A 24,667-nucleotide genomic window follows, 5' to 3' on the forward strand; every position below is an offset into this window, starting at 1 on the left:
TGGATTAGGTCACTTTTGTATCTTTGTGAACACTTTGTTTCGCTTCAAAACATCTGCGATAAAATGAATTTCCAAATGCAATCAAAAAGAATTGACTCTGATAAAATCCAAATCATTAGCAATGATTGTTCAATTGCTGAAGATTCCACAATGGAAAGAAAAAAAATTGATTGTTTCAATACGTCAGATTTCATTGGACTAAAAAATATTGTCGAAGATTTCTCTGAAAGAAATAAAGTGTTGAAGTCATTTGCTGATATTGAAACATTCAACAATGCATTATTTGAGTTTGCACATTTCATAAGTCTGCTTCTGGCTTCAAACTCAGCTTTCATCCATTGCTTAATTAACATACCTGCATTAGTTCAAACACTCCTTTGCTTTGCTTCTGGTGGTGTTCATTACGGAATGTGCACTGTTTTAAAGAACGTAATTGAAGAGGAAGAAGAGCAATCCAGGAGAGAAAGGAATGCAATAGCTTTTGAATATCTGAGAATTGAAAGCATTCAAAGTCTTTCTCTATGTGTTGAGAATGGCAGTGAAGAAGATGTTATCCAGTTGCTTCAAATGGGAATTGTTAGTGTTGCATGCGAAGGTGCAATAAAATCGAGATATAGTCATGAACGACAAGAAAGAAATGTATTTATCGAATTATTAGGAGTCATTTATAATAGAGCTTGCAGAGATGATGAAGAAGTAAACAATCAACTTAAACTAAAGAAAGGATATGCAAACAGAATATCTCCAGTATGGCGCTGTTTTATTAACAGTTGCATTGAGGAAGGAGTGGAAGATATTTTGGAATCATACCGCGATAAAATATTGAGATTGTTCAGTGCTCACGAATATTTTCAAGAAATTGTGTCAAATTTATCTAATTTGTTATTTTCTAAATAGTTTTATAAATGATTTGGCAATTTTGATTGATCTCTTTGAGTTCAGATTTTTTGTAGTTAATTGTTTTGCGTTTTCCATTCTTTATTTTTGGGAAATATTTTGGCATTTTAGTAACCCTTTCATCGGTTTTTTGAAAAGCTTTTAACCAAAATTTTTATTTAAATTACAAGTTTGGCAAGGTTTTAGTTTGCTATGTTAGTTTTTATTCTTTTCGTACATGCTTTTAATCTTTTATTTTTATGTTTCGTAAAAAATATTATGTAATTTATAGATTGTTCGGAGAGTTGTGTTCAAAGAAATTAACGTTGGGAATTGAATTGCTCATGAACAAAATTTGAAGCTGTATTACACAAAATCCAACAAGAACATATTTTTTAATAAAATACTGACATTTATAAATTTGTTCTTCTTGAATTAAATAATTAATTTGGTTTAGGCAATCTTTTTTATTGCATATCAAAATTATGGAGAAAAAAATGTGATTATGTCATTTTTAATTCGTTCAAAATCTATTGTCACAATGCTTTATTTCAAGCAATTTGAACATTTAAATATTTATAATGGCACAAAAAATTCAAATAAAACTCTCATCCATTTTCCCATTACAACAGATTTAATTCAGGTCATTTATTTACAACGCAAATTCTAACAAGGCATCATTCGCTAGCAAATAATAAAAGACATAAATCAAAAACAAAAAGTCAGCATTTATCTGCTAGGTGTGATAAACAAATACAACAATGATGAGATCAAATTTTCATCATTTAACCTCGTTATACAATGAAAATAAAAAGTTAACACTAATCAAAATTAAAAGTGCAAATAAAAACTTAATCAAACATAAAAAAAGATTAAATACGCATGAGGATCATCCACATGGAATAATTTACTTTCTTCTTCTTCCTACAAACTCTGTTCCAGGTGAATAAACAATATTCCCTGTAAATACATCAAAACTCAACCGTAATGAAGACGTTGCTGTTTTCGAAAGGTTAGAACAAGAGTTGTCAAAAGATGAAGACATAAATGAAGAAAATGAGCAATACTGTGAACACGATTGCTCTTGCGAAAACGCTTGGCCGTGCAAATTTTTGACTTTGGATGTCTTTTTTCTCAATTTACACGGCATTTTAACAGATGAACGAAGAAAAGGAGGAAGGGAATTCGCAAAATGTGCGGACCTACGCAAATTGAATGGAAACTTTGATAAACTGGTTGTTTTACCTGAAGATAAAACAAGAGGATTTGAATCAGCATAAACATGGGCTTGGGTGCTCCTTTCCAGTAAATTTCTTTCCATTCCATATCTCAAAGATGAATTAAAATGATCGTCAATTTTAGTCGAATCCATTTTATTCTCTTGAGTTGTTCCTTCCTGCTTATCTTTCATCTGTTTGGTAAAATAAGAAAAATCTTTATTCACTGCTCTTTCTTTCTCCAATACAACTGATCGAATATGAGACTCCCTTGAAGGATACGCAATAACAACTGGCACCTTATCCACAGTTCCTTCAACAAAGAATATTCCCTCTGGCCCTTCCATAATATCTGTTATTACACGCTCCGTTCCAGACACATTATCACTCAGCGCAGCTTCATTTGATGAAAGTGTGTTGAGAGATGTATGTTTTTTCACAATAGGTTCTGGTTCTCTATAATAATCAGTTTGATGCAACTTCGAATCTGAACTGTCCTCAGAATTATTCAATTTATTCTCCTCGATTTTCATCATGTTTTCCTGCAACTTATCTGAAATGTGCTTTTCGTGTGGTGTGCATTTCTCAATCGCATCCGTCCACATTCCCACGCTGCACGCTGCAGCATCGACTCCACCCTTTGAAGAGAACTTGCTTCTCCCCAAAATCCGCGATGAACTCAATGCCTGAGCCATGTGCATCTGCAGAGAATGCTCGTATGACATGGTCACAAACAACGACGCTGGAAATCCGAAAAGCTTTACTCTCGACGACAGCTGCATCTCTCCACCAACTGGCGCTGGCTGTGCTTTCATCTTCCTTCCAAGCAAAGATTCTATTGCATTGTTCAATTCTTTATCCATTTCTTCCATTTTACCCTGTTGAATCTGATGCTTCCTGATCTTCCTAATCCTTTCAATGATGGCATCAGTACTAATATCGCTGAGTTGTCGAAGCTGTGTGATCTCCTCTTGAGACAACTTCAAAGACTGAGGAACACGGATGCGCCTGCTCCCAATGACAGCATAGTGATAGTTTACTTGACGCTTAGCGGAGAAATATGAAGGTTCATTCTTTTCTTTTGAAGCATGCCGAGAACTATCGAACTCCTTGAATGTTGAGGAATCACTTTCATGCAGGGCAAAACTTGAATCTTTGCTGTTAAGATTATCCATTTGAGCAGTTGGACTCAAACATTCGTTTTCGGTGCTTGCAGATTCAACGTTCCCTCTTAAAGATAACTCTGTTTGAGTATCAGTTATGCTTGAATTAGGTTGGCTTTTGCTTTCCAATGAATTTTCTGATCGACTCGAATGACCTGAATCTCCATCACTTTCCATCTTATTTTGATTATCCTTTTTCTTCTCTGTAAAATCATTTTTGGCAGAAATCTGTGAAGGCTTAAGAGCTTTTTCGCTTTGTGCATTAACATTTCGAGCATTTCTTTGTGAAGACTTGCTTTCCGTTTCAAACTCTGAAGTAGCTGACTCTGTTGTCTCATTGTCATTTTCCTCTTCTATTTTCGTTATTTTTTCCTCTTTCTTCTTTTCATTTTTCATTTTTTTGTTACTCAATCTTTTCCTGTACTCCCTTGAATCAGGCAGAGGTTTGTTAAATTCTTCAAATGCCTTTTTTGCTTGTTTTTCCTCTGAATCTGATAGCACCATTTGTGGATGGCAAAAGCTAGCAGGGTTAGAAATTGGCCGATATGTGTGTGTTTGGTTAACCAGATCTTCATCGTACATCTCTGGAAAACTGGAATGTACAGAAGATGAACTTGAAGCAGAAAAACTCGGAAAATGACTAGAACCAAGTTCATATGTTGAACCAACAATTTCCCATGGGAATGGAGGGAGGTTCCGCATCCAATTAGCAAAAGGATCCACATACGTCAATAACTTAACATTAGCAGACCGTTGAGACGAATGAATGGACCGAGAGGAAGAGGAAAATGATGGAGAGTAACTTTCTGAACATTGAGCGGATGATGATGAGCTTTCATTAGGATGTTGAGTTCCGAACGAACTTTTATCCATTAAATTGTAATCTGAATGAACATATCCAACAAACGAGGGAAGTACAACTTGATTTTCATCATCGTTAGCCAGCGCATCAACCAAATTTTGCTTTCGAGAAAAGTCCACGTGGAATGTTGACTGTGCATAATGTGACAAATAAAAAGCAAGCACATATGAAGAGACTGAAACAGTTACAGGAATTTTATTAACATTTCTTCCAATATCAACCACCAAATCGTGACTTAACAATATCTTACATTGATTGCTCAACAACTTTGTAATTTCTGACATTCTTTCTTTCAACAACATATCATCATCCTGTGCAAAACAAGGTTTCTTTTCCATTTGGACATGTTTTGATTTCTCACCATATTCACTTAAAGAAGCAGGCCAAACACTTCCATCATCCATTCTCATTTTGTGCCAATTCAATCTATTTTGCTTTCTTCTCCTTTGTCTCAGCTCCCATTCAGTCAACTCCATTTCTCTTGAAGAACTAGTCATTGAATATGTGTCATCTCTAGCCGAACACTCAGCATCCATAAATGCTGCGCGAGAAACAGCAAAATAGGATTCTCCAACAACAAGCGCCGTTGCAACATCAAAGCGAGACACAGAAGCAACAGAAAGCGCAGCATCATATTCCATCACAAAAGCAGGTCCGCCAATGCATGCTGCTTGCAAATCATCAAACGTGGCATATGTTGCCGTGGTCAGTCCAAACTGCAATTTGACTTTATTTTCCATTTCATTTGGAAACAAAGAAGAGTTTTTGTCCGATTTCGATAGCGGCAAGGAAGAAGATCCAGAAAATGCACTAGACGAATTAAAACTTGAAGGAATAGGAGAAGCATATGGAGATGGAGTCGAAGAATGTGATAGAACCGAAACAGGAGATCCTGAGGAAGATAAAGATAAAGATGGAGATTGAGAAGGAGAAGGAGATGGAGATGGAGACGGAGACGGAGAAGTTGAGGGAGATGGGGAGGAAGATGGAGAAAGTGAACGGGAAGGGGAAAGGTATGCAGCATTGGATAACATTGGTGAACTTGAGCTGGAATAATATCCATGCTTTGATGTTCCATTCTTTGGGACAGTTCCAAACAACGAAGAAATCAAAATGTCATCTGATTTGTTCTCCAATCCTTGTGACTTTTGCATTCTTTCTCGATATCGATTGTGCGACGATGATTTTCCTTTGCTCTTTTCGTTGATAACAATTGATTGAATAAAGGGAACGCCAAGCAATCTTATTGCTTGAAGCAAATAGTCCAAATCAACAGTCTCATTCAATGCAGAAAAATGTGTCCGTTTTCTTTCGCAATGCCATTCTCCTGATCCAAACAACGACTTATGAAGAGGACGATCTTTTGCAATTGACTTTGAATCAAAACCATCTGCTCTTCCTAACAACATAGCCGAAACAACATCATTTGAAATGTCTGGAAGATCTGGATTTCCTCTGTTTGCAAGGCGATTGGCCATTTGAAGTGCTTGTTGTGCTTTAGGTGTGAACTGAGGCTGCTTCAAAGGAGCAAATTGTTTAGTAACGGCAGATTTCAGTCTCATCAAAATAGACTTTTCCTTTTTGTTAAGTGAAGAAAATGGAGAATAGACAGGCAAATTTGACATTATCTGCTTTGAAGAATGCTCTTCTTCCATTTCCATTCGAATGCTGTTTTGCTTTTTGAAAATCTTTTCATTAATTTTCGTTTTTTCATATTCCATCAAATCTTTCTTCCTTTTCATTGAAGAGTATTCTTTCAATTCAGTCTCTATTCGTGTTTTGTGCAGCGCCATAAGCATCAATGAGGCTGGATCAGAAGCAACAGCATCAATTGAATCCAGCAAACAGTTGAATCTCTCAGCAACGTTTAAAGCTGCTCCACTTTGGAACACACCAAATTTCTCAACAAAGTCATCCTCAAACATCTGCTGTGTATAGACTGATGGATCCATCTGCTCTTCTTCTCTTTCAATGTCTTCTTTATCACTCGATTTCTTATTGCTAACTTCATTGACACTTTTGCACAAGCGCTCAATGTGTGCCAGCAACCACATAACATTCGAAACAGCTGATGTTGGCCTCAGAAATGACTCTATCATCGTCTGTGGATTTGGAAGTGGCAATAGCATTGGAAGCAACTTCTCAAGAACTGCTTTTGACTCTTTTTTACCATCAGTTTGTCTCATATCCATTTCATCCACATCCATCTCCATATTATTGTGATCTTCAGCATCATCACCATTTTTCTGGGCAATTCCCTTTCTGACAGCAGCTGTCGTTCTGTTTGGAGGACGACGATCGTACGGCTGGAAGCGCACATCCAGCACAGAACAAATGAGACTGTGCATTTTTTGAACAAGTGAAAGAAACTCTTTCATAAGCACAAACAGCAGTGAGTTCATAATGAATGGAGTGTTTCTCTTGCTTACCAATAGCCAAGACACAAAATCTTTGTAATTCACTCCTTTTTGTTGGTTCGTTCTAAACTTCTTTTGTTGACTCGTCTGAGAATCATTGTTGATAACATATGGCTTGGAACCGGAATCAAAAGCAGTTGAAAAGCTTTTCTGAAGCTGAGGAAAAGGATTGAAAAGATCAAAATCACTGAAATCGTTCCAGTCTTTTGGAATGCCGCAATATTGCTCCATCAAAGGCATTCCAAACACACAAAACACGAAAAAAGATAAAAACTTCAAGATTGACTCAAATATTTCCCATGACTCTGGAAACTTGCGATGAAACATGCCACTTTTAACATCAAATTCTACAGAAGCTTTTCGAGCTTGATTGACATCTTTTGTGTGCCTGGCTTCTGCAATAAGAGTTAAAATACGAGCTATGTGCCCTAACAGAACAACCAAATATTGTGGGCTTTCTTTTTTTGAGAAAGAGTCACTTGTGTCAGACTGTGTCAAAAGTCCATCTTTCTCGTCACTTTGATGCTTGCCTTGAGGCAGTGATTGCTTAAACTCTGATGAGATTGAAGGTTCTTCCAATGTTGTTGCAACTGTGTCCGCTTGCATCGAACTGGACTCGTTTTCAATTACTGGCTTCGGTTCTTCTTCCATTGCAATAGATGACTGCATTTGCTCCGAATCAGAAGTACCAATTGGAGAAGAAGATGACGAAGGTTTATCGTTTATTTTTCCCCTCATTATCCGTCTTTTTTTCAGAATTTTATCAATCCGGTAACTCCACAGCAGTTTCTGAGCTGGTAAGTGCATCGGCATTTCAGGAGCAGAATAGCCAGAATCCATGTTTTTGATGTACAACGAAGGCAAATCATATTCCCAGCGAGACGGATGCAGACTCAGCGATGGTGGAACATAATCTCCTTCTCCTCCGATTTCGTCACTGGGGCTGATGTTCTCACACAGAATCTGCGGATCCGGAGGCAAATTATCTGGAACCATTGAGCTTGGCACTGGAAGTCCTGTGCGAGTATCTTCTTCTGGTGAAAAGGGAAAGTCATCAATTGCTTGCTCGCTTGAAAGTTGTTCGGGTGTTGATGGACGCAGTGGAACAGAGTCTTTATCGCTGCCACTGTCATTATTGTCTTCATTGTTATTGTTACTGCTTTTGCTTTTGCTATTTGCATTTTTCTTGGATGAACTTCGAAGATTCTTTCTTGTTGCAACTTTTCCACTTTTTGTTTCATTTTCTTTTTGTTCATTTTTTGCCTTTGTTGGTTTCTCTTTCGATTCTTCTGATTTTTCTTCTTCCGTAACAGTTCCTTCATCACTCTCTTTGTTCTCATCAGATTCATCCATGCTATTCCATCCTTGATTGCTCTTTCTGTTCTTTCCCTTTTTAGACGACGAGGTTGACTGCTTTGAATTATTGCTGTTATTGCTGTTGTTATTTGTGCTTGAATTACTACTGCTGTTATATGCATCATCATTGTTATTATTATGATTACCGTTTTTATTGTTATTTCCTCCATTAAATCCATTTAAATAACTACTATTGTAATTATACGAATTTTTCTTTGCAGAACCACTCATTGAATCCAGCTCGCTCAACACAAAATAATTCGATGACGGGCCATTTGGTGGCAAGTGTGCTATTTCAGACAGCGTCCTTCGTTTTTCCAATGCGCACTCTCTGGTTGTTGCATTCTTCTTCCACTCGCTCAGAGTCTCGCTGTATTGATCGTTCTGCAGTGCCATCCACATCTTGTCTGAGTCTCTCTTGTGCAGCAGCAGGCGCTTGTGCTGCAGCTCCAGCCTTTCCAGCAGACGAGGAATGAACACAAGGGGAGAGCATCTAAGTCCGTTCAGCGGATTCAGCGTGTGAGTGAATGGGATGGGCGGAATGGTAACTGAAATTTGAGGAGATGTGTTGAAGAAGCTGGGTGATTGCGGTTGGACAACAGCATATGATGACAGATTCGTTGGAGACTGAGGGTTGCCTTGTGGTGGGAAGGCATCAGAAGAAGTTGCTGGACTGTTTGCAGTGGAAGATACTGGAGGAAAAGAGGAGGAGGAAGAAGATGAAGAAGAAGATGCTGATGCAGAATGAGACAGCAATGGAGAAGATGAAGAATATTTCAATGAATTTGATTTTGGGGAAGGTGAAGTTGCTGGAGGAGAAAGAGCAAAAGGAGAAGGAGGAGAAGAAGAAGGAGACGGAAAAAACACAGAAGCAGGAGCGTAAATCAATGAAGCACGGTTGATTTCTAAACTTGATGAAGATGAAGATTTGTTTGGTATTACTGGGAAAGATGCTTTACTTGCTGAATTTTTAGCAGAAGAATCGTTGTAGCTTTGACTAACATGTCCAATTCTAATCAATGAAGGGTTGAGCATAGCAGCTGTTGTCAAACTCCTTGCCATTTCTGATAAAGATGGTGATGAAGAAGAAGGTGAAGAGGAGGAAGAGGAAGAGGAGGAGGAGGAGGAGGAAGAGGAGGAAGAGGAGGAAGAGGAAGAGGAAGAGGAGGAGGAGGAAGAGGAGGAAGAAGAAGAGGAGGAAGTAGGGGAGGAAGAAGAAGGAGATGCCGTTGTTGTTGTCGGAGCAAGCGCAGTTGCAGTGTATACACTTTGACTCTTTCCCACAGCAACTGAATGGTGCATAAGCATCTCCTTCTCCATCGACGTTCTCAGAATCTCCAGAGACATCGGCGACAGCACACGCAAGTCAATTCCCTTCGAAGCTGAGAAAGCAGCTGAAGGCTTTGGCATCACATAAGGAAGAGACAGGTTGTGCAGAAGAGAAAGGAGCGACTTGTTCTCCTTCGGGTTGATAGGAGAAGGAAATGTGGCCAAATGAAAAGCAATCGAATTCTGGCGGTTAAAATGGAGACTTTCCAACGGGAAATGAGCAGCAAATGTGTTGATTGCGCGGAGCTGGTTGAACGACACGAACTTGTGAATGGAAGCGTGGTGGTTGTATGACAAAGAGAAGGGGCATTCAGACTCAGATGAATAACCATAGCGCTCATAGACTGGCTTGGGCTTGTATGCGATCAATGCTTCGACAGCATCTGTCTGACTGTCGAAATCAGAGATGGGATCTCCATTGGCAGACTGTTGGATGCTATTTGACTGAGTCTGCTGAGGAGAGGTATTTGTGGCAGGTTGGGCTGGAACTGGGCTTTTCTCATGGGCAACAGCTGGTGAAGAAGGCAAAGAAGAAGAAGAAGAAGAAGAAGACGTTGAAGAAGGGGAAGAGTAAGGAGGAGGAGGAGAAGAAGAAGAAGAAGTGGAAGAAGAAGTGAAAGCAGAGAGAGAAGCAGAAAGATGAGAAGCAGCCGCAGAGGCGGAGGAGGCTGATGAAAGAGCAGAAACAGAGGCTTGAACTAACACAGACACAGACGGATGAGAAGGTTGAGTTGAAGAAGGAGGAGTCACCATATTAGTAGCCAACGTGTATATTTTGGATACAGGAGACATGTTATTGACATCAAGATTGATAAACGAGGGAGAAGGAAATGAACTAGTAGTTTGGCGCATGCTATTCTTTTGTGGGGGTTTTTCCTTAAGCACAACGCTTGTGGAGGTTGCTTGGATTGATCTGACAGATGTTAGATCGCTTTTGCCAAATGTTATCGAAGACGGGTTCAATTGGGCATATGGCTGTATTGCTGTGTTCTTTGCCTGCAAGTGCAATTGTTGTTGATTGACTGGAGAATTATACGGTGTATTTTTCATGTTGCCTTTTGTTGTTTCGCTTTCTGGTGAGTTTCGAGGATATGAAACTCGTTCATTTTTGTTCTTATTGGCAGAAGTGTTATTTGGAGTTGTATTTTCTTCGGTTTTTGAGTCTGACTCAGAATTTGAGTTGCTTCGTGCTCTTGTTCTGGATCGCAGCTCAAACTTGTTCTCAAACGGAAACGGGATTCTCTTCTTTCGCGGTTTTGGCTTTGATTTTGAAGAAGCATCTTCGTTTTGTTCTGCTGTGGACATTTTGTCATCTGAAGTTTCATTCACTTCCATCCCATCTGTTCCTTTGGTATTCTTTGCATCTCTTTCGTTTTCATCAATTTTTTCGTTCTTCTCAACATCCATTGAAATATCCTTTTCTGCCTCTTTCTTCTCATTCTCTTTTGTTTCTTGTGATTCCATTGTTTTCCCTTCTGCTTTGATTTCTGCTTCATTTGTTTTGTTTTTCACGATGTTTGCATCTTTGCTTTGTTGCTCAGACTCCATTTTCGTATCAGACAAGTTTCTCCCTTCGGCACTTGCTCCAAATTTATGATCCAAAGGCAAAGTTGGTTTTGATATTGGTATTAAAGAAGAAGATGAAGAAGAAGAAGGCACAAGAGAATTTTTGAAGGAAGGCATCTTCGCTTTCACATAAGCTGTGAGCGCAGAGGATAATGCTGAAGCAGACGAAGCTGCAGATTCAGCCTCAGAAGATTGTGAAATCGCAGCAGCAGAAGAAGAAATAGATGAAGAAGCAGAAGAGGAGGAAGAAAAAGAAGAAGAAGTTTCCTTTGCACCTGATTGTGCAGGAGCAGTAGTTGTAGTAGTAGGCGATTTGTTACGAGGTGGTAGGACAGCTGGAAATATGCTCTTTGATGAGTGAGAAGACTGAAGAGGCGCTTGTACTGTAGGAAATGTCTTTGGAAACGGATTTTGTGGAATGCCAATGTTTGAGTTCAGATGAGCAGGAACATAATGCGAAGGGGTGAGGAAAGGCAAAAATGGCTGTTTTGCAGCTGATTGGTCAGATGTTGTTGTGGAATCTTCATCTTTCGATTTTTCGTCTTTATTTGTGTCTTTTTCTTTGTCTTTGTCAATTTTTTGTTTGACTTTCGTTGTACTGTCATTCAAATTTTCCGACTCATTTGCTTTTTCTAGCTCAGTTTCAGCACTAACATTTGATTCTTCTTGTTGTTCTTGCAATTCTTCCGGTTCTTGTGACATTCGTTGTTCTTGTTCACTTTGTGGTGGACGCTCAATTATTTTGTCTATTTCAGAAGTTTTCTCATTGTTCTCTTTGAACATTGACGATTCCTGTTCATTTGGAGTCTTACTCGAATCAACATCATCCACCCCTTCCTTCTTTTGTGATGAAGATGTTGGCTGTTCCTGTTCTGATTGTTGTTCATTTGACAAATCTGATTTGTTGACCTCCTGTGACGATGATGAATTCACATTCTGCGAAGATTCTTCAGTCTTTCCAAAAAAAATGTTTTCTTGTGGAGGATAATGCAACACTTTCTGGTTATTTTGTGGTGAATGCTCAGAATTTGGCTGAACATTATGTTGCGTTGCATCTGCTGTTCCAGTTGTTCCATTTGACCCATTAGATGCTGTTACAGTCGTTGTATTTGCCGTGTTTGTATTTGACGCATTTGTCGTGCCAGCAGCAAGTGAATAAGGCGTCGGAATTGGAGCAGCTAACGCCACACATGTCTGCAGCGGCTTGCCCACCACCAGATTCGATGACAAAAAAGGGGTGATGTGTAGAGCAGACTTGTTTGCACAAGGCTGCCCACTCGTATTGTGTGTGGCTGAAACATACGTCCCCTTTTTGTAGATCATCGCTGGGCAAGTATCAGCCACTGGGTTCCCTCCATATGGATAGGGGCTGGAGAACTGGGAGTTGGCAGCTGGAATTACTATGTCATTCAGCGTCTTCAATTCGCTTTCGCTTCTGCCTTCGGTCACATTCGTGTTTGTATTTGAATTCTCATTCTTATTTGTGCTTGTATTTAAATTTGTGATAGAATTTGCACTTGAGCTTTGCTTTGCTGTTTTTTTAGATGTTGAATTTCCACTTTTGCTGGTTCCTGTCCGACCCCTCTTTCTTGTGTTTGATGTTGTTTCACTTTCAGAGCCTGACTTAGAATTTCCTTTTCCTCCTTCTGTTTTTTCATCATCTTTGTCTGCCTCAGGCACTGTAAATGTCCCTGTCTTGAAGTCGTAGTCTTCCAAACTCATTCGGCCATTTTTTATGAGGTAAAACAGTTTGTTCGCTTTCTCCTTCGCTTTTCTGTCCATATCCAATGGCTTCAGTGCATTGTCGTCTTTTGAAGCTTCAGGCTTTGATGATTCTTGCTTGGAAGTTGATGGCTCTGTAATGGGTGATTTTGACATGTTATTATTTGACATGTTTTGATTTGTCTTGCTCGCTGACTCTGTTTCATTTTCGGTGAGAGCCTCATTTTTATTTGTACCATCAGAGTTTTGTGCTTTTCCTTTTATTTGTGTTTTTTCTTTCCTCTTCGCCTTTTCAGTTTTTTTTGATTTTGCTTTTGCTTTTGATTTTTGACTTTTCGGTTTAATTTTCTTCTCTTCTTTTATCTCAATCTCTTCAGTCTCTTCGGCATCTTCTGTTTCTTCGTCTTTTGTTTCATTTTCTTTTTCCATTTTTCTATTTTCTTCATCCATTTCCTCTTTCTCTTCACCCTCTTCTTCCTCTTCCTCTTCCTCTTCTCCTTCCTCATCCTCATCTTCTTCTTCTCCCTCTTCCTCTTCTTCCTCTTCCTCTTCCTCCTCTTCCCTCAACTTTTCATCTCTGTTATTCTTCAGCTGGTATATATTCACTTTCCTCGGGTCTGTCCCTTCCTTCTCCTCTTCCAGCAGCTCCTTCAGCTCATCCAGCGTCGGTAGCATCAGCAAAAACGAGTTCATCCTCATCGAACGCGACGTGCAAGGGCACAAAAGCTCCCTCGACCTGTCCACAAGCTGCGCTGCATCCATCTTCCCGCTTATCTCTGGCCTTCTCACCGGCCTCTTCACAGGCGTCAGGTTGACTGCCCTGACAGGGTGGTTGAAGAAGCCGTAGTATTTCGTAGACGCAGTCGGACCGTTCATCCACGTCAGCCTGACTGATATGCGGCAGCGCTTCTTCTGCGACAGAGAGCTAATCGCACAGCACAGAACACTGGGCGAATTGTGTGCGTCTGACCAGTGGAGATTTCGGGAGGCTGCACGTGATGGACGCAGATTAATCCCAGATTCGGATTTGGCGTTGGCTGTGTTGTCTGTGTTTGTGTTTGAATCTGTGCTCGAATTTGTGTTTGTATTTGTTTCATTGCTGTCTGTCGTTTCCTTTTCATCTGTTTTGCTATTCTTTTCAGGAGATTCTTCTGTTGAGAGTGTTTCTGGAGTGGCTGATTCAGAGGGAGTTGTTGGTGTGACAGGGGGTGTTTGCAATGTTGATGGAGCTGCTTCAGATGAAGAATCAGATGATGATGAAGAGGAAGAGGAGGAAGAGGAGGAAGAGGAGGAAGAGGAGGAAGAGGAGGAAGAGGAGGAAGAGGAGGAAGAGGAGGAGGAGGAAGAAGAAGAAGAAGAAGAAGAAGAAGAAGAAGAAGAAAGAGAAAGAGAAAGAGAAGGGAAAAGTAAGGAAGGAGAAGGAGACATAGAAGGAGAAGGAGAGATAGAAGGAGAAGGAGAATGAGTAATTGAAGGAGAAGATGATAAAGACGAAGGGGAAGAGGAAGAGGAAGAAGGAGGAAAGGAAGAAGGAGAAGGGGAAGGAGAAGAAGATTGAAACTGCATTTGCATTTGTTGAGAGGATAGTGAATAAGATTCTTGTGCATCTGGAGAGATTGCAATAATTGAAGGAGAGGAGGAAGAAGAGGGAGAAGTTGGATAAGCATAAAAATATGAATAAGAAGGAGTAGAGGAAGTAGAAGCAGAAGCAGATGCAGGTGCAGATGCAGATGCAGAAGATGGAGAGGAAGCAGAAGAAGAAGAAATAAAAGAATAAGAAGGATCAGAACCAGAAGAAACAGAACCGGAACCAGAAGAAATAGAAGCAGCAGCGGTAGTGGCAGCAGTATAAGAAGCATATTTCGATGCCTGATATTCTGCAGGCGATGAATACACACAAGTGGCATTGTTCATATTCGAATTCGCATTCACTTTCTGATTCTGATTCTGATTCTGACTCGAATTTCTCATATCATTTTTGTTCTGCGCCATCATTTTGGTTAAAGCATCAAGTTTTTTGCAGCTCTGCTTCAGCAATTGGAGAGGAGGGGTTGTGATGAACTTGTGGTATCTTTTCAGAACTAAACTAAGCTCTCTTGCTGTTGGCTGAGAAGGGATTGAGATACGCTGAGGGAATATGGATGCTTCTGGATCATTTTCAGATTTCTTGCGGGAAGGGAAAGGATATGAAGAGGAAGAGGAAGTGGGAGAAGAAGAAGAAGAAAGAGGAGAAAGAAGAGGAGGAGAAGCAGAAGAAGAAGATGGTGATGATGACTTTGAGGATGGCGAAGACAATGAGGAAGAAACAGAAGAGGAGGAAGAAGAAGAAGAAATCGACAAAGAAGGAAGAGGAGAAGGAGAAGGGGGATTCACCAGAAATACACTTGATTGAGGATATTGCTGACTCAATCCAACTTGATAAGAATTTTGTGCTCCTCCATTTTGCAGCGAGCCAAATGTGTTGCTATTTTGTGGATGGAGAAAAGCAGCTGATGTTATTTGTGAGATCAGTTTGAGTGCCGGCGGAGATGTGTTCGTGGTGGAAGGCACAGGATGTGCAGAGGGAAGAGGAAGGGGTGGAGCTTTGGGCTGTTGAGGCAAAGAAGGAATGGCTGGGGCAGGAGAGAGAATGGATTGGGGAAGGGTGGATGGGTTGAGGAGCTGGGAGGAAGAGGAAGAAGAGGAAGAAGAGGAAGAAGAGGAAGAAGAGGAAGAGGAAAGGGAATTTTGTAAAAGTTGTGAAGCTGTTGGTATCAGTGGGGTTGTAGAAGAAAGGGTAGGAGATAATGTTGTCAGTGAAGAAGAATCAGAAGATTGTGCAGCAAGCTGTTGGCGCATAGCAACCATTTGAGATACCAATTCAGAAGACAGCGAAGGAGCACCAAGTTGCACAATAGCTGGTGTTATTAACGATGAAGCTGATAACAATGGCGATAAAGAAGAAGAAGAAGATGATGATGATGAAGATGCTGATGATGAAGCAGATAGCAAAGGTGATGTAGCTATCATATTTGCTGGTCCTTGTGCTGACTGAGAAACACTCACAAAACCAGCACCAGCTTGTCCAAATGCTGTTTTCAATGATGCCGAGTAGGAAGCAGCGAGTGCAGCAGTGGCTGATGGGGAAAGCTTTGCAGGGAGCATTGGGAATCTCCTTTCAGCGGGCAGGACAAGAGGAATTGGGAGAGAAGAACGAGAGGGAGCGGAGAGGGGAGAATGGATGATGTCAGCAGGAGTGAATGGGGAAGGGTGCATGAAACGGATGCGCTTGCCGAATTCGGGTCGTTTGTTGAGAGAAGATGATTTGGAAGAAGAAGATGATGACGATGATGAAGATGAAGATGACGATTTTCCTGTGTTTCCTCCACCAGATGATGCACGTCCTCCTCTTTTGCCTTCAGAATCCTGTGCTCTTTTGTTCCTTTTCGTGCTATTTCTCACTGAAAACCCTGGTCTGTATGCTCTGTCGTTGCGCCTTCTTGATTCCTCTTCTATGAGCTCATCGCTGTCTGCATCTGACAATTCATAACTGTCGCCATCATCATCATCTTCACTCAAATTCGATCTGAACAGCTGCCGATGAGCAAAATGCTGGTGGAGCAGGTGTTTGCGTGATTGCTTTGCGGAAGTGGTCTCTTTTGGCTGTTTGCCTTCTGATGAGGCTTCTGCTTCTTGTTCTTCATCATATCCTTCTTTGTCTTCTGTTTCTTTTTCATTTTCTTCAGCTCTTTCTTCTTCTCTTTCTTCAATATCATTTTCTTCCTCATCTTCTTCCATCCCTTCATATTCAACATCTTCTTCTTCCTCCTTGCCTTCATCATCCTCTTCTTGTTCCTCTTCTTCATCTTCTCCAGCTTCTTCATTTTCTGCACTTTCGTATTCTCTTTCTCTTCCTCTTTCCTCTTCAGTTTCTTCATCCTCTCCTTCCTCATTAAACTCCTCCTCTTCCTCCATCCCTCTTCCTCCTTTTCTCTCTTCTTTTCCTTCAATATCGTAATCATCATTATCTTCTTCCTCCTCCTCCTCTTCTTCTTCCTCATCATCATATTCCTCTTCATCCAGAAAAGGTGACATATCATCTGAACTCCTTCTCCTCAATCGATTCATCGAACCACCAAAAAGCTGTTTCCCACTTTTCTCTTTGTTCCCTTTCTTCGAACTCGCCTTCTCGTTCTTCTTCTTCTTCCTCTGTGATATTTGCTCTCTGTAGTTGTTTTCGTATCTTCCTGTCATTTTCGACGAGCGCAGGTTCGGGCTGTCTGAAAGCGCCTGCATTTTCAACTCAATCGCAAAATCTGAGTTCATAAACGACTCCACAAAGGAAACAAAAGGGAAATCTCTCTTTTCATACGGCTGCGCCTGCTGCAGCGGCACCTGCTGGTTTTTGCTGTTCTCCATTGCCTGGTCCAGTTCTTCAGCATAGTGTGCTTTCTTCCCTGCATACAGAGCAGCGATTGTGTCGACATCTTCATTTTTGATGAAACGAGATAGAAGAATCAGAATGTTCAGAGGCATCGCATATGACAATGTTGGATAAGGAAGAGGTTTGAAATCTGAAGAGGATGAATACAAAGACGATTCTTCAGACACAGAATATCCAGAAAGTGGAGTGGACGGCACTGAGAAGGCGTCTGCTTTGTACAGCTTTGTCGGGTCTGTTGGATCAGAAGCAGACGGATCGATGTCATAGAGCGAATTGTTAGCTAGTCTTGTTTTGCTTGCTTGTGATTTATTCGAATTATTATTAATATTATTATTACTATTGCTATTATTATGATTATCTTTTCTACTTATCCTGAACTTTATTGCCGTCGATGCACTTTCTTTCCCCCTTGCACTTTCTTTCAGGATAACCTCAGCAATCTTCCTAATCTCCTTCTCCTTCTGCTGCAGCACAGACTCCTCCACCATCCGCATAATCATCTCGAACGACGCTCTGACTGACTCCACTTTCGCAGCCATCCAATCATACTGCTGCATCTCGTCCTCCACACGAAACATCAGCTCTTCAAACAGCGTGCGTTTCAGCTCTTTGAATGCGCCTTCCATCCCAATGGGCACAGACATCAGCTCATAGTTCACGACAAGCGAGGCTGGGGACAAATGGAAGCGGGACGTGTGCTGGATGAACGACTCTTCTGCATTAAAGGACTGGAAGGAGCCGGTTGCAGAGGGCACTTTAAAGGCAAATGGATAAGGGACGCTGAAAACCCCACGGCGAAGGAAAGAAAGGAGAGAGAAAAGGGTTTCTTGGGAAGAGGAGGAGAAAAACGAAGAGGAATTCAAAGAAGGGAAGTTGATGTCAGAGAATGATGAAGAATCATTTGGAGAAAAATGTTTTATTGGCAGAATTGGAAAAGAAGGGTTAGAATCATACGAGGTTTCCTCAAACAATGAAGAAGAAGAAGAAGAAGAAGAAGCAGAAAATGAATCAAAATCCAATCTTCTCTTCACCTGTTTCTGTTTCTGTTTCTGTATCTCCTTCATTAAATACTCCATTTTCCTCTTTCTCTCTTCCCCCATCACTGCATCAAGTGATACTGTCTCCACAAGAAACTGCGACAGCTCTCTGGCGCTGATGCAAGGGGACCAAGGAAACAAAGCACGGAACAGGTTGTCGATATCTTGCATCACTTTCTTGTGGAGGGAAGACGTGTAGCTCATGGATGGATGGGAACTGCTGCTGGATTTTGATGATAGGGAGGTGGAAGAGGAGGGAGAAGAGGAAGAGGAAGAGGAAGAGGAAGAGGAAGAGGAAGAAGATTGAGATTTGGAAGCAGATTTGCTTTTAGACACTGGAATTGATGTTTTCGATGACTTATTTTTTGTTGATGTTTTTGAATTCCCTGGATGACTCTTCTTTCCTCCTTTAGTTTCTGCTACTTCTGCCTCTTTTGTTACTTTTGCTTCTTCTTTCGCTTCTATTCCTTCTGCAACTTTAGCAGAATCTGCCTCTTCTTCTCCTTTTGCATCGATTTTTTCTTTTTCTTTTCCTTTTGCTTCTGACTCTGCCTCCGCCTCTGCCTCAGCCTCAGCAACCAACGCAGAGAAAGGTTTCCTCGCCAAATCCGACAGCACCTGATTTGAGAACATCTTGTTCTTCCTCACATCTGCCAGAGATAAAACAGCATTCGCATTGAATGAGGATATCTTCACACCAGCCGCGGTTTTCATCTTGTAGTCATTGAAAAGACGGTGCATTGCTAACTCAGCCACGTTCTGAAGATGAGTGAGGCTGTCTGGCTTGTCAATTGGATTGACAGTGGAATTGAAAGAAGAGTTGGAATTTGTGTTTGAATGAGTTGTATTCTTCGTGTTCTTCGTATTCTTCGCATTGTTCCCATGACTTCCTTTACTTCCATTTCTCGTGTTCTTCATCTGCTCTTTCTCTTTCTCTTTCTCCTTCTCCTTCTCTTTCTCCTTCTCTTCTCTCTTCCTCACGCCAAAACTCGCTCTTTCATTGAACAACGCCAGTAATGTCATTCTTTGCTTGTCTCTTCCCTCCAAAATCAACCTCTCCTTCTCCACCAGCGTAGCCAGCGGATGGATATTCAATATTCTGTACGATGTTCCATACGGCTTGCAATTGTCCAGTATTTTGAATGTGTTTTCGCGTATTTCTGCTTCAAAAGCTGCTTTTTTCTTCTCATCCAACATAATCTGGTATGTGGCAAGCGCCATCTTCTGCTCTGGATCAATGTTTGCATTGTAACGCCGATGAGAAAAGCGATATTTGCTGATCTCTTTTGAAGAAGTGGTTGATGATGAATATAATGATGCTAAAGATCGATAATGGGAACGCGTTGTACTCGAAACAGGAGTCAGAGAAGAAGAAGTTGATGATGAGGAAGAGGAAGAAGAAGAGGAGGAGGAGGAGGAGGAGGAGGAAGATGATGATGATATTGTGTGTGCTGATTGTATTGAAGATGATGAAGGAAAAGATTGTTGCTGTGATAAAGAAGATGGTGAAGTTGAAGAAGAAGACGATGTTGATAATGAAGATGCAGATGAGCGAGTAGATGAAGAGGAAGATGCAGGAATCATAACTGAAGAAGTAGTTGTAGCAGTAGAAGAAAAAGAAGCTGATGATAATGATGATGATGAGTGTGATTGTGATTGTGATGCCTTTAGTGCAGAAAGAGCTGGAAATGGTTTTAGTGTATCTGAAGAAGCCGATGCATATGAAGATGCAAATGAAGATGCAGAAGTCGATGAAGGAGCGGATGTATTCATATTGTTTGTTGATTTAGCTGTGGAGGAAGATGCTGATGATGCTGATGATGTTGTTGATGCTGCCACAGAAGAAGATTGCTTGCTGTTTGAACGTGATCGTGTTTGAGGTCTGTGATGAAGGGCATTCTTTGCATGAAACAGGTAACTCTGTTTATCTGACTGCTCTTCAGAGAGAATGGAAGGCTGCTGCAAAGATGATGATGATGATGAAGACGCTTGATATTCTTCATTCAATGCCTCCAGTTTAGTTTTCTCCTTCTCATTCACATGTTTATTACTAGTCTTCTTCTTTTTCTTCTTCTTCTTCTGTTGCAGTTGCAATTGACGTTGTTTTTTCTGTTGTTCTTTTTGTTGTTGCTTTTGTTGCTCTTTTAACTGCGCTTCCACATCTTCCTTCTTCATCAGCTCCACAATCTCTGAGTCCGGCAGTCTTTTCTCGTGGCTGTAGAACCTCTCGTACTCACTTGCCCTTCTCCTCGCTGCTTTCCTCAGAATCGTCGGCGAATGCGCCACTTTCTGAAAGAGAAGCGAACGAGGCGGAGGAATCTGCGTCTGCGGTGTCAGCGTTGTGGTGAAGATGTCGTTCAGCCCTGTCTCGACATTCCCCTTCGAAAAGCAGTCGGAATGGTACAAATCGTCAAAGCAGCTCGAAAGCCTCGTGTTTTTGCGTATCTCCACCACAATCTTGTACACCCTCCTCAGCACACCCCCCGTGTGTGGCACAGAAAGCGAGTTTTCTCTTTGATAGTGATCGACTTGCACATATTGGGGTATATACACCACACCTTCAGGAGCTGGGCCGCAGGCAAAGGAAGGTGGAAAGGTGGGCTTGATCATGTAGCTTGAGTGGGAAGAATGAGGGTCTCTTTTGCTGTTTTTGGGGGGGGTAGATCGGATGGGCTTGCCAGTCGATGATGATGATATTGATGTTAGTGGAACTGATGATGATGAGGAAGAGGAAGAGGAGGAAGAGGAAGAAGAAGAAGAAGATGCAGATGCAGAAGCTGATGCTGATGTTGCAGCCTTTCTTTGATACTCTTGATTAACAAGAACATTTTCTCCATTGTTCATCATCATCTCCTGCATTGTTGTTGGGTTGATCACAGAAGAAACTGCATTATTCGATGGAAATACCCCAGGGATGAGTGAAGCGTATAGATTACCACTGCGACTGCTGTTAAAAGGTTTATAGGCATCTGCGATATCTTTCTTATGTGCTGTTGTTTCGAGGAATTTTTGATATGACTGCGAAGAGTTATACTTTGGGTGAGGAGAAGGCGCATTGAAAGAGAAGGTGAGGTTTGGGTTTGGGTTTTGTGGTAAGTTGACGTGTGATTGGCCCCAGAGAAGAACGTTGGGCTCGAGGAAGAGAGGAGAGGAGGAAGGAGATGAGGAAGAAGAGGAGGAAGAAGAGGAGAAGGAAGAGGAAGCAGAAGCTGATGTTGATGCTGATGTTGAAGAAGACGAGGAAGAAGAAGAAGAAGAAGGCGGAGGAGAAGTACAAAAAGTCGACATTTGTTGATTGTTTGACATTGAATTCTTTTGTGGCTGTGAAGGTGATGTGGATGATGATGATGACGTTGATGATGCAGAAGAAATGGAAGAAATTGAAGACGAAGAAGGAGAAGAAGAATCAGAGGATGGATTTGCAGCTGAATGCTGCAATTGGGCTTGTTGAAGCTGCAGTGCTTGAACTGACTGCTGCTTCTGATTCTGATTTTGTGTTTGGTTTATTTGATTGGTCATTGGCATCATCTGAGAGATAGAGACAAGCTGAGTGGGAGAAGGCAAAGAAGAATATGAAGGAATGAATTGCATAGCTAAGGCTTGACTCTGTTGCTGTTGCTGTTGCTGTTGATGGTTGAGAGAGGAAGAAGAGAGAGAAGAAAGGGATGGTGTGATATTGGTGGAATGGGTAGGATGGGTGGGCTGGGAATGTTGAGGGGAGTTTGTGGAATGGAAAGATGATGATGATGATGATGATGATGATGATGGTAACGACGATTCTGAAGAAGAAGAAGAAGAAGAAGAAGAAAGAGAAGAAAGGGAATTTGACAAGTCAGTTGAAGCAACATCAGAAGTATTGTTTGCAGGTGAAACAAAAATTGCATCTTCTTTCTGTGAAGCAGGAGAAGAAGATGGAGATAAAAGTGGTGAATGCGTTTGTGGAATGCGATTGAATGGAATGGGGTGATGTATGGAATTGTGTATGGATTGTGGGGTGTTCTGTGTAATGGAATGGTGAATGTTAAAGGGAATGTTTGATGGATTGTTGAATGGGATGGACTGTGGAATGGACTGTGGTGTGGGTATTGTGGTGTGAGTAGGGTCTTTAAACGTATCGGGTGAGGTGGAAATCAATGAAGAAGCCGAATTCGAATTAAAACTTAAATTTGTGTTTGAAATTGAATCGGAATTCGACATAGAAATTTTGGTGGAAGAGGATAAAAGAGGTTGTGTTTGTGTGGTTTCATTGGATGAAGAGAAAGATGATTGAGAAGATGCTGCTTCAGTTGATGGAATTAAGTTAATTTCTGGTATACTTAAGGAAGATAATGAAGATGAAGAAGCAGATGAAGAAGAAGAAGAAGAAGAAGACGATGACGATGATTCATTTTTCATCGAAGAAGAAGGGGCAGGTGGTGGAAGAGAAGATGTGGATGAAGAAGTAATCGAAGCTGAAACTGAAGCTGAAGCTGAGGCAGAGGCTGGTGTAGATGAAGAAGAAGACGAATCGTTTGACAAATCAGAAATGATTGAATTTTTATCTGTTCCAATTATCATTCGCTTTCGTATTTTGCTTTCATTATCATCTTCTTCTTCTTCTTCAAAATTTACATCATCAAAATCACTTCTTTTTTCTTCTTCTTCCTTCTCCTTCTCCTTTTTCTCTTTCTTTCTCTCTCTCTCTCTCTCTGCTTCTGCCTTTGCCTCTGCCTCCACCGCCATAAACGCTTCATGTGCATCTTCACTCCCTGCTGCCTCCAACTCTTTGTTCCACAGCGCATACAACTCCCCTTCAGCCAGTGAGCCTGGCTGTGTTATGTTCTCCAGCAGCGCCTCTTTCATCAGCTTGTACAAATCAGACGTGTCAACGCTGTTTTCATTGAATTCACTGCTTTTGTCTTCTTTTCCCTCATTTCTCTCGTTTCTCTCATTAATTTCATTAATAACGCTCCTTTCACTACTGCCTTTAAAACTTTTATTTCGTTCTTTACTTCCACTGCTTATGCTGCCAATGCTGCTAACACCGCTAACACTGCCAATGTCGCTAATACTGCTAACACTATAAACAGAGCTATTAAAACTCCCACTACTTCTCTTCTTCTCCCTCGCCTCCTTCTCAATCTTCTGGAATATTTCATCCACATTCCGTCTGATTGAAGCTTGGCTGCATTCGCCTTTCAGCATCGCTAGCACTTCTTTGTCCAGCTCCTGCACCAGAAGCTTTGACGCCTCTGGACGTTCCTCATAATAGCCGGTGTCTTCTTCTCTTTCTTCTTCTTCTTCTTCTTCTTCCTCCTCCTCCTCCTCTCCTTCCCCTTCTTCTTCTTCCCCTTCTTCTTCTTCTTCTTTCATTCCTGATTTCAATTGCATAGATTCATATCCAGTTTGATAAGAACCTCTCATTTTTGAGCTTTCGTATATATTTTGTCTCTGAAATGCTCCTTCAGCCAGTTGAGAAGCCAACTGCGGGTTCAACAGCAGGTTTTTCCTCGCTCTCTCTGACTTGAACGTGAGCTGCTGCTTCACCAGCTCAATCATCTGGTTTTGCAGCTGCAGATATTCCTGATACAAAGTCTCAGTTGACTCAACATCACTCAATTGATGTGAAACTGGCATTTTCTTGGCAGTGCTGCTCGCAAAGGAAGACATTAATCCACTTCCCGTATTTTGTTCAGCAGAAATCTGGTTTTTTTTTTCAAGAAACGCTTTTTCTAAGGAAATTCTCTTGTGAATTGTTCGAAATTCATTATAACCGCTGTAAATATCACGGAAATAATCGTATTCGGCTTCGATAATTCTTTCATTGTCGCACGACTCGTCAAACGGATACCTTTCAAAAGTGTAGCCGTCTTGATCATCCTTAAGAAGTGCAGGAACATTGAAAAATACAACTCTTCGCTCTTTTTGCGCCAAGAGCAGGCCTTTCAGTTTCAGCTTAAGTAAATAAAGCTCTTGACGCCTAAAAATAACGCGCGAGCTGACGAACTCGCTAGGGATGTTGTTCAACATGTCTTTAGTATCCTTTGTGCATGGTGCATAACTGTCCATAATTGGTTTGAGCATTCTGAGAAAGAGATACACAACCAACGGCTTGTCTAAGTACAGTAAAAAAATTCGCACGCTTGTTTCTTCCAAAGTATATACTCCATGGCAGAAGGAATCCAGCAAAATAAGACTTTCGTAAAATCGGTGGATCCTGATTCCATCTGAAGGTGGATTCAGATCTTGCGTTTCGCCTTTAGATATAAACAATAAATATACATACAAGTTGATGTTTAAAAATGGTTTAAACGAATTATAAAATAAAAATTTTGAAAATAATTTTTGATCTGAACACTAAATAAAAAAGCTCAAAACTTCCAATCTGAAGAAGGTATGGTGTGGATTCAAAGAGTCCTAAAGCTTTAATAGTTTGATTAAGCAGCTGCTGAAGATAATTTGGGAACTTCAGAAGCGTAGGAGCTCCCACGAAATCAATATGGCCACTAAATGGTGGCTGGAACAGTTGATGTTCAATGGTATCTTCTCCATTGAATGGTTTATTGTCATTCTTTTCTTTACTTATATTCTCGTTCTTGTCTGCCGAGGCAGTGGTCTTCAGGGATTCATTATTTGAGATCACTTCAGGTGTTTTTGTGATCATTTTTCTGTGTGGCTGTTAACGGTATTATTCAATTGATTGGAAGATGTTGAGTTATT

The 24,667-nt window shown here is 40.9% G+C and overlaps 1 protein-coding gene across 1 annotated transcript; it reads right to left on the minus strand.

The window, feature by feature from the left end:
• Positions 1–1,397: 1,397 nt before the first annotated feature.
• On the minus strand, positions 1,398–24,611 carry MONOS_3382 (uncharacterized protein; the record flags this gene model as incomplete). The annotated part of the gene is made up of 3 exons (XM_067873380.1): positions 1,398–13,637; positions 13,935–24,204; positions 24,326–24,611. 3 exons carry the CDS (start codon positions 24,609–24,611, stop codon positions 1,784–1,786), a joined length of 22,410 nt encoding a protein of 7,469 aa, XP_067726621.1. The 3' UTR covers positions 1,398–1,783.
• Between the last annotated feature and the right edge of the window lie 56 nt (positions 24,612–24,667).

This window comes from Monocercomonoides exilis (assembly GCF_001643675.1).
Source record: "Monocercomonoides exilis strain PA203 chromosome Unknown scaffold25-1336746, whole genome shotgun sequence".
In the NCBI taxonomy this organism is placed as follows: domain Eukaryota; phylum Preaxostyla; order Oxymonadida; family Polymastigidae; genus Monocercomonoides; species Monocercomonoides exilis.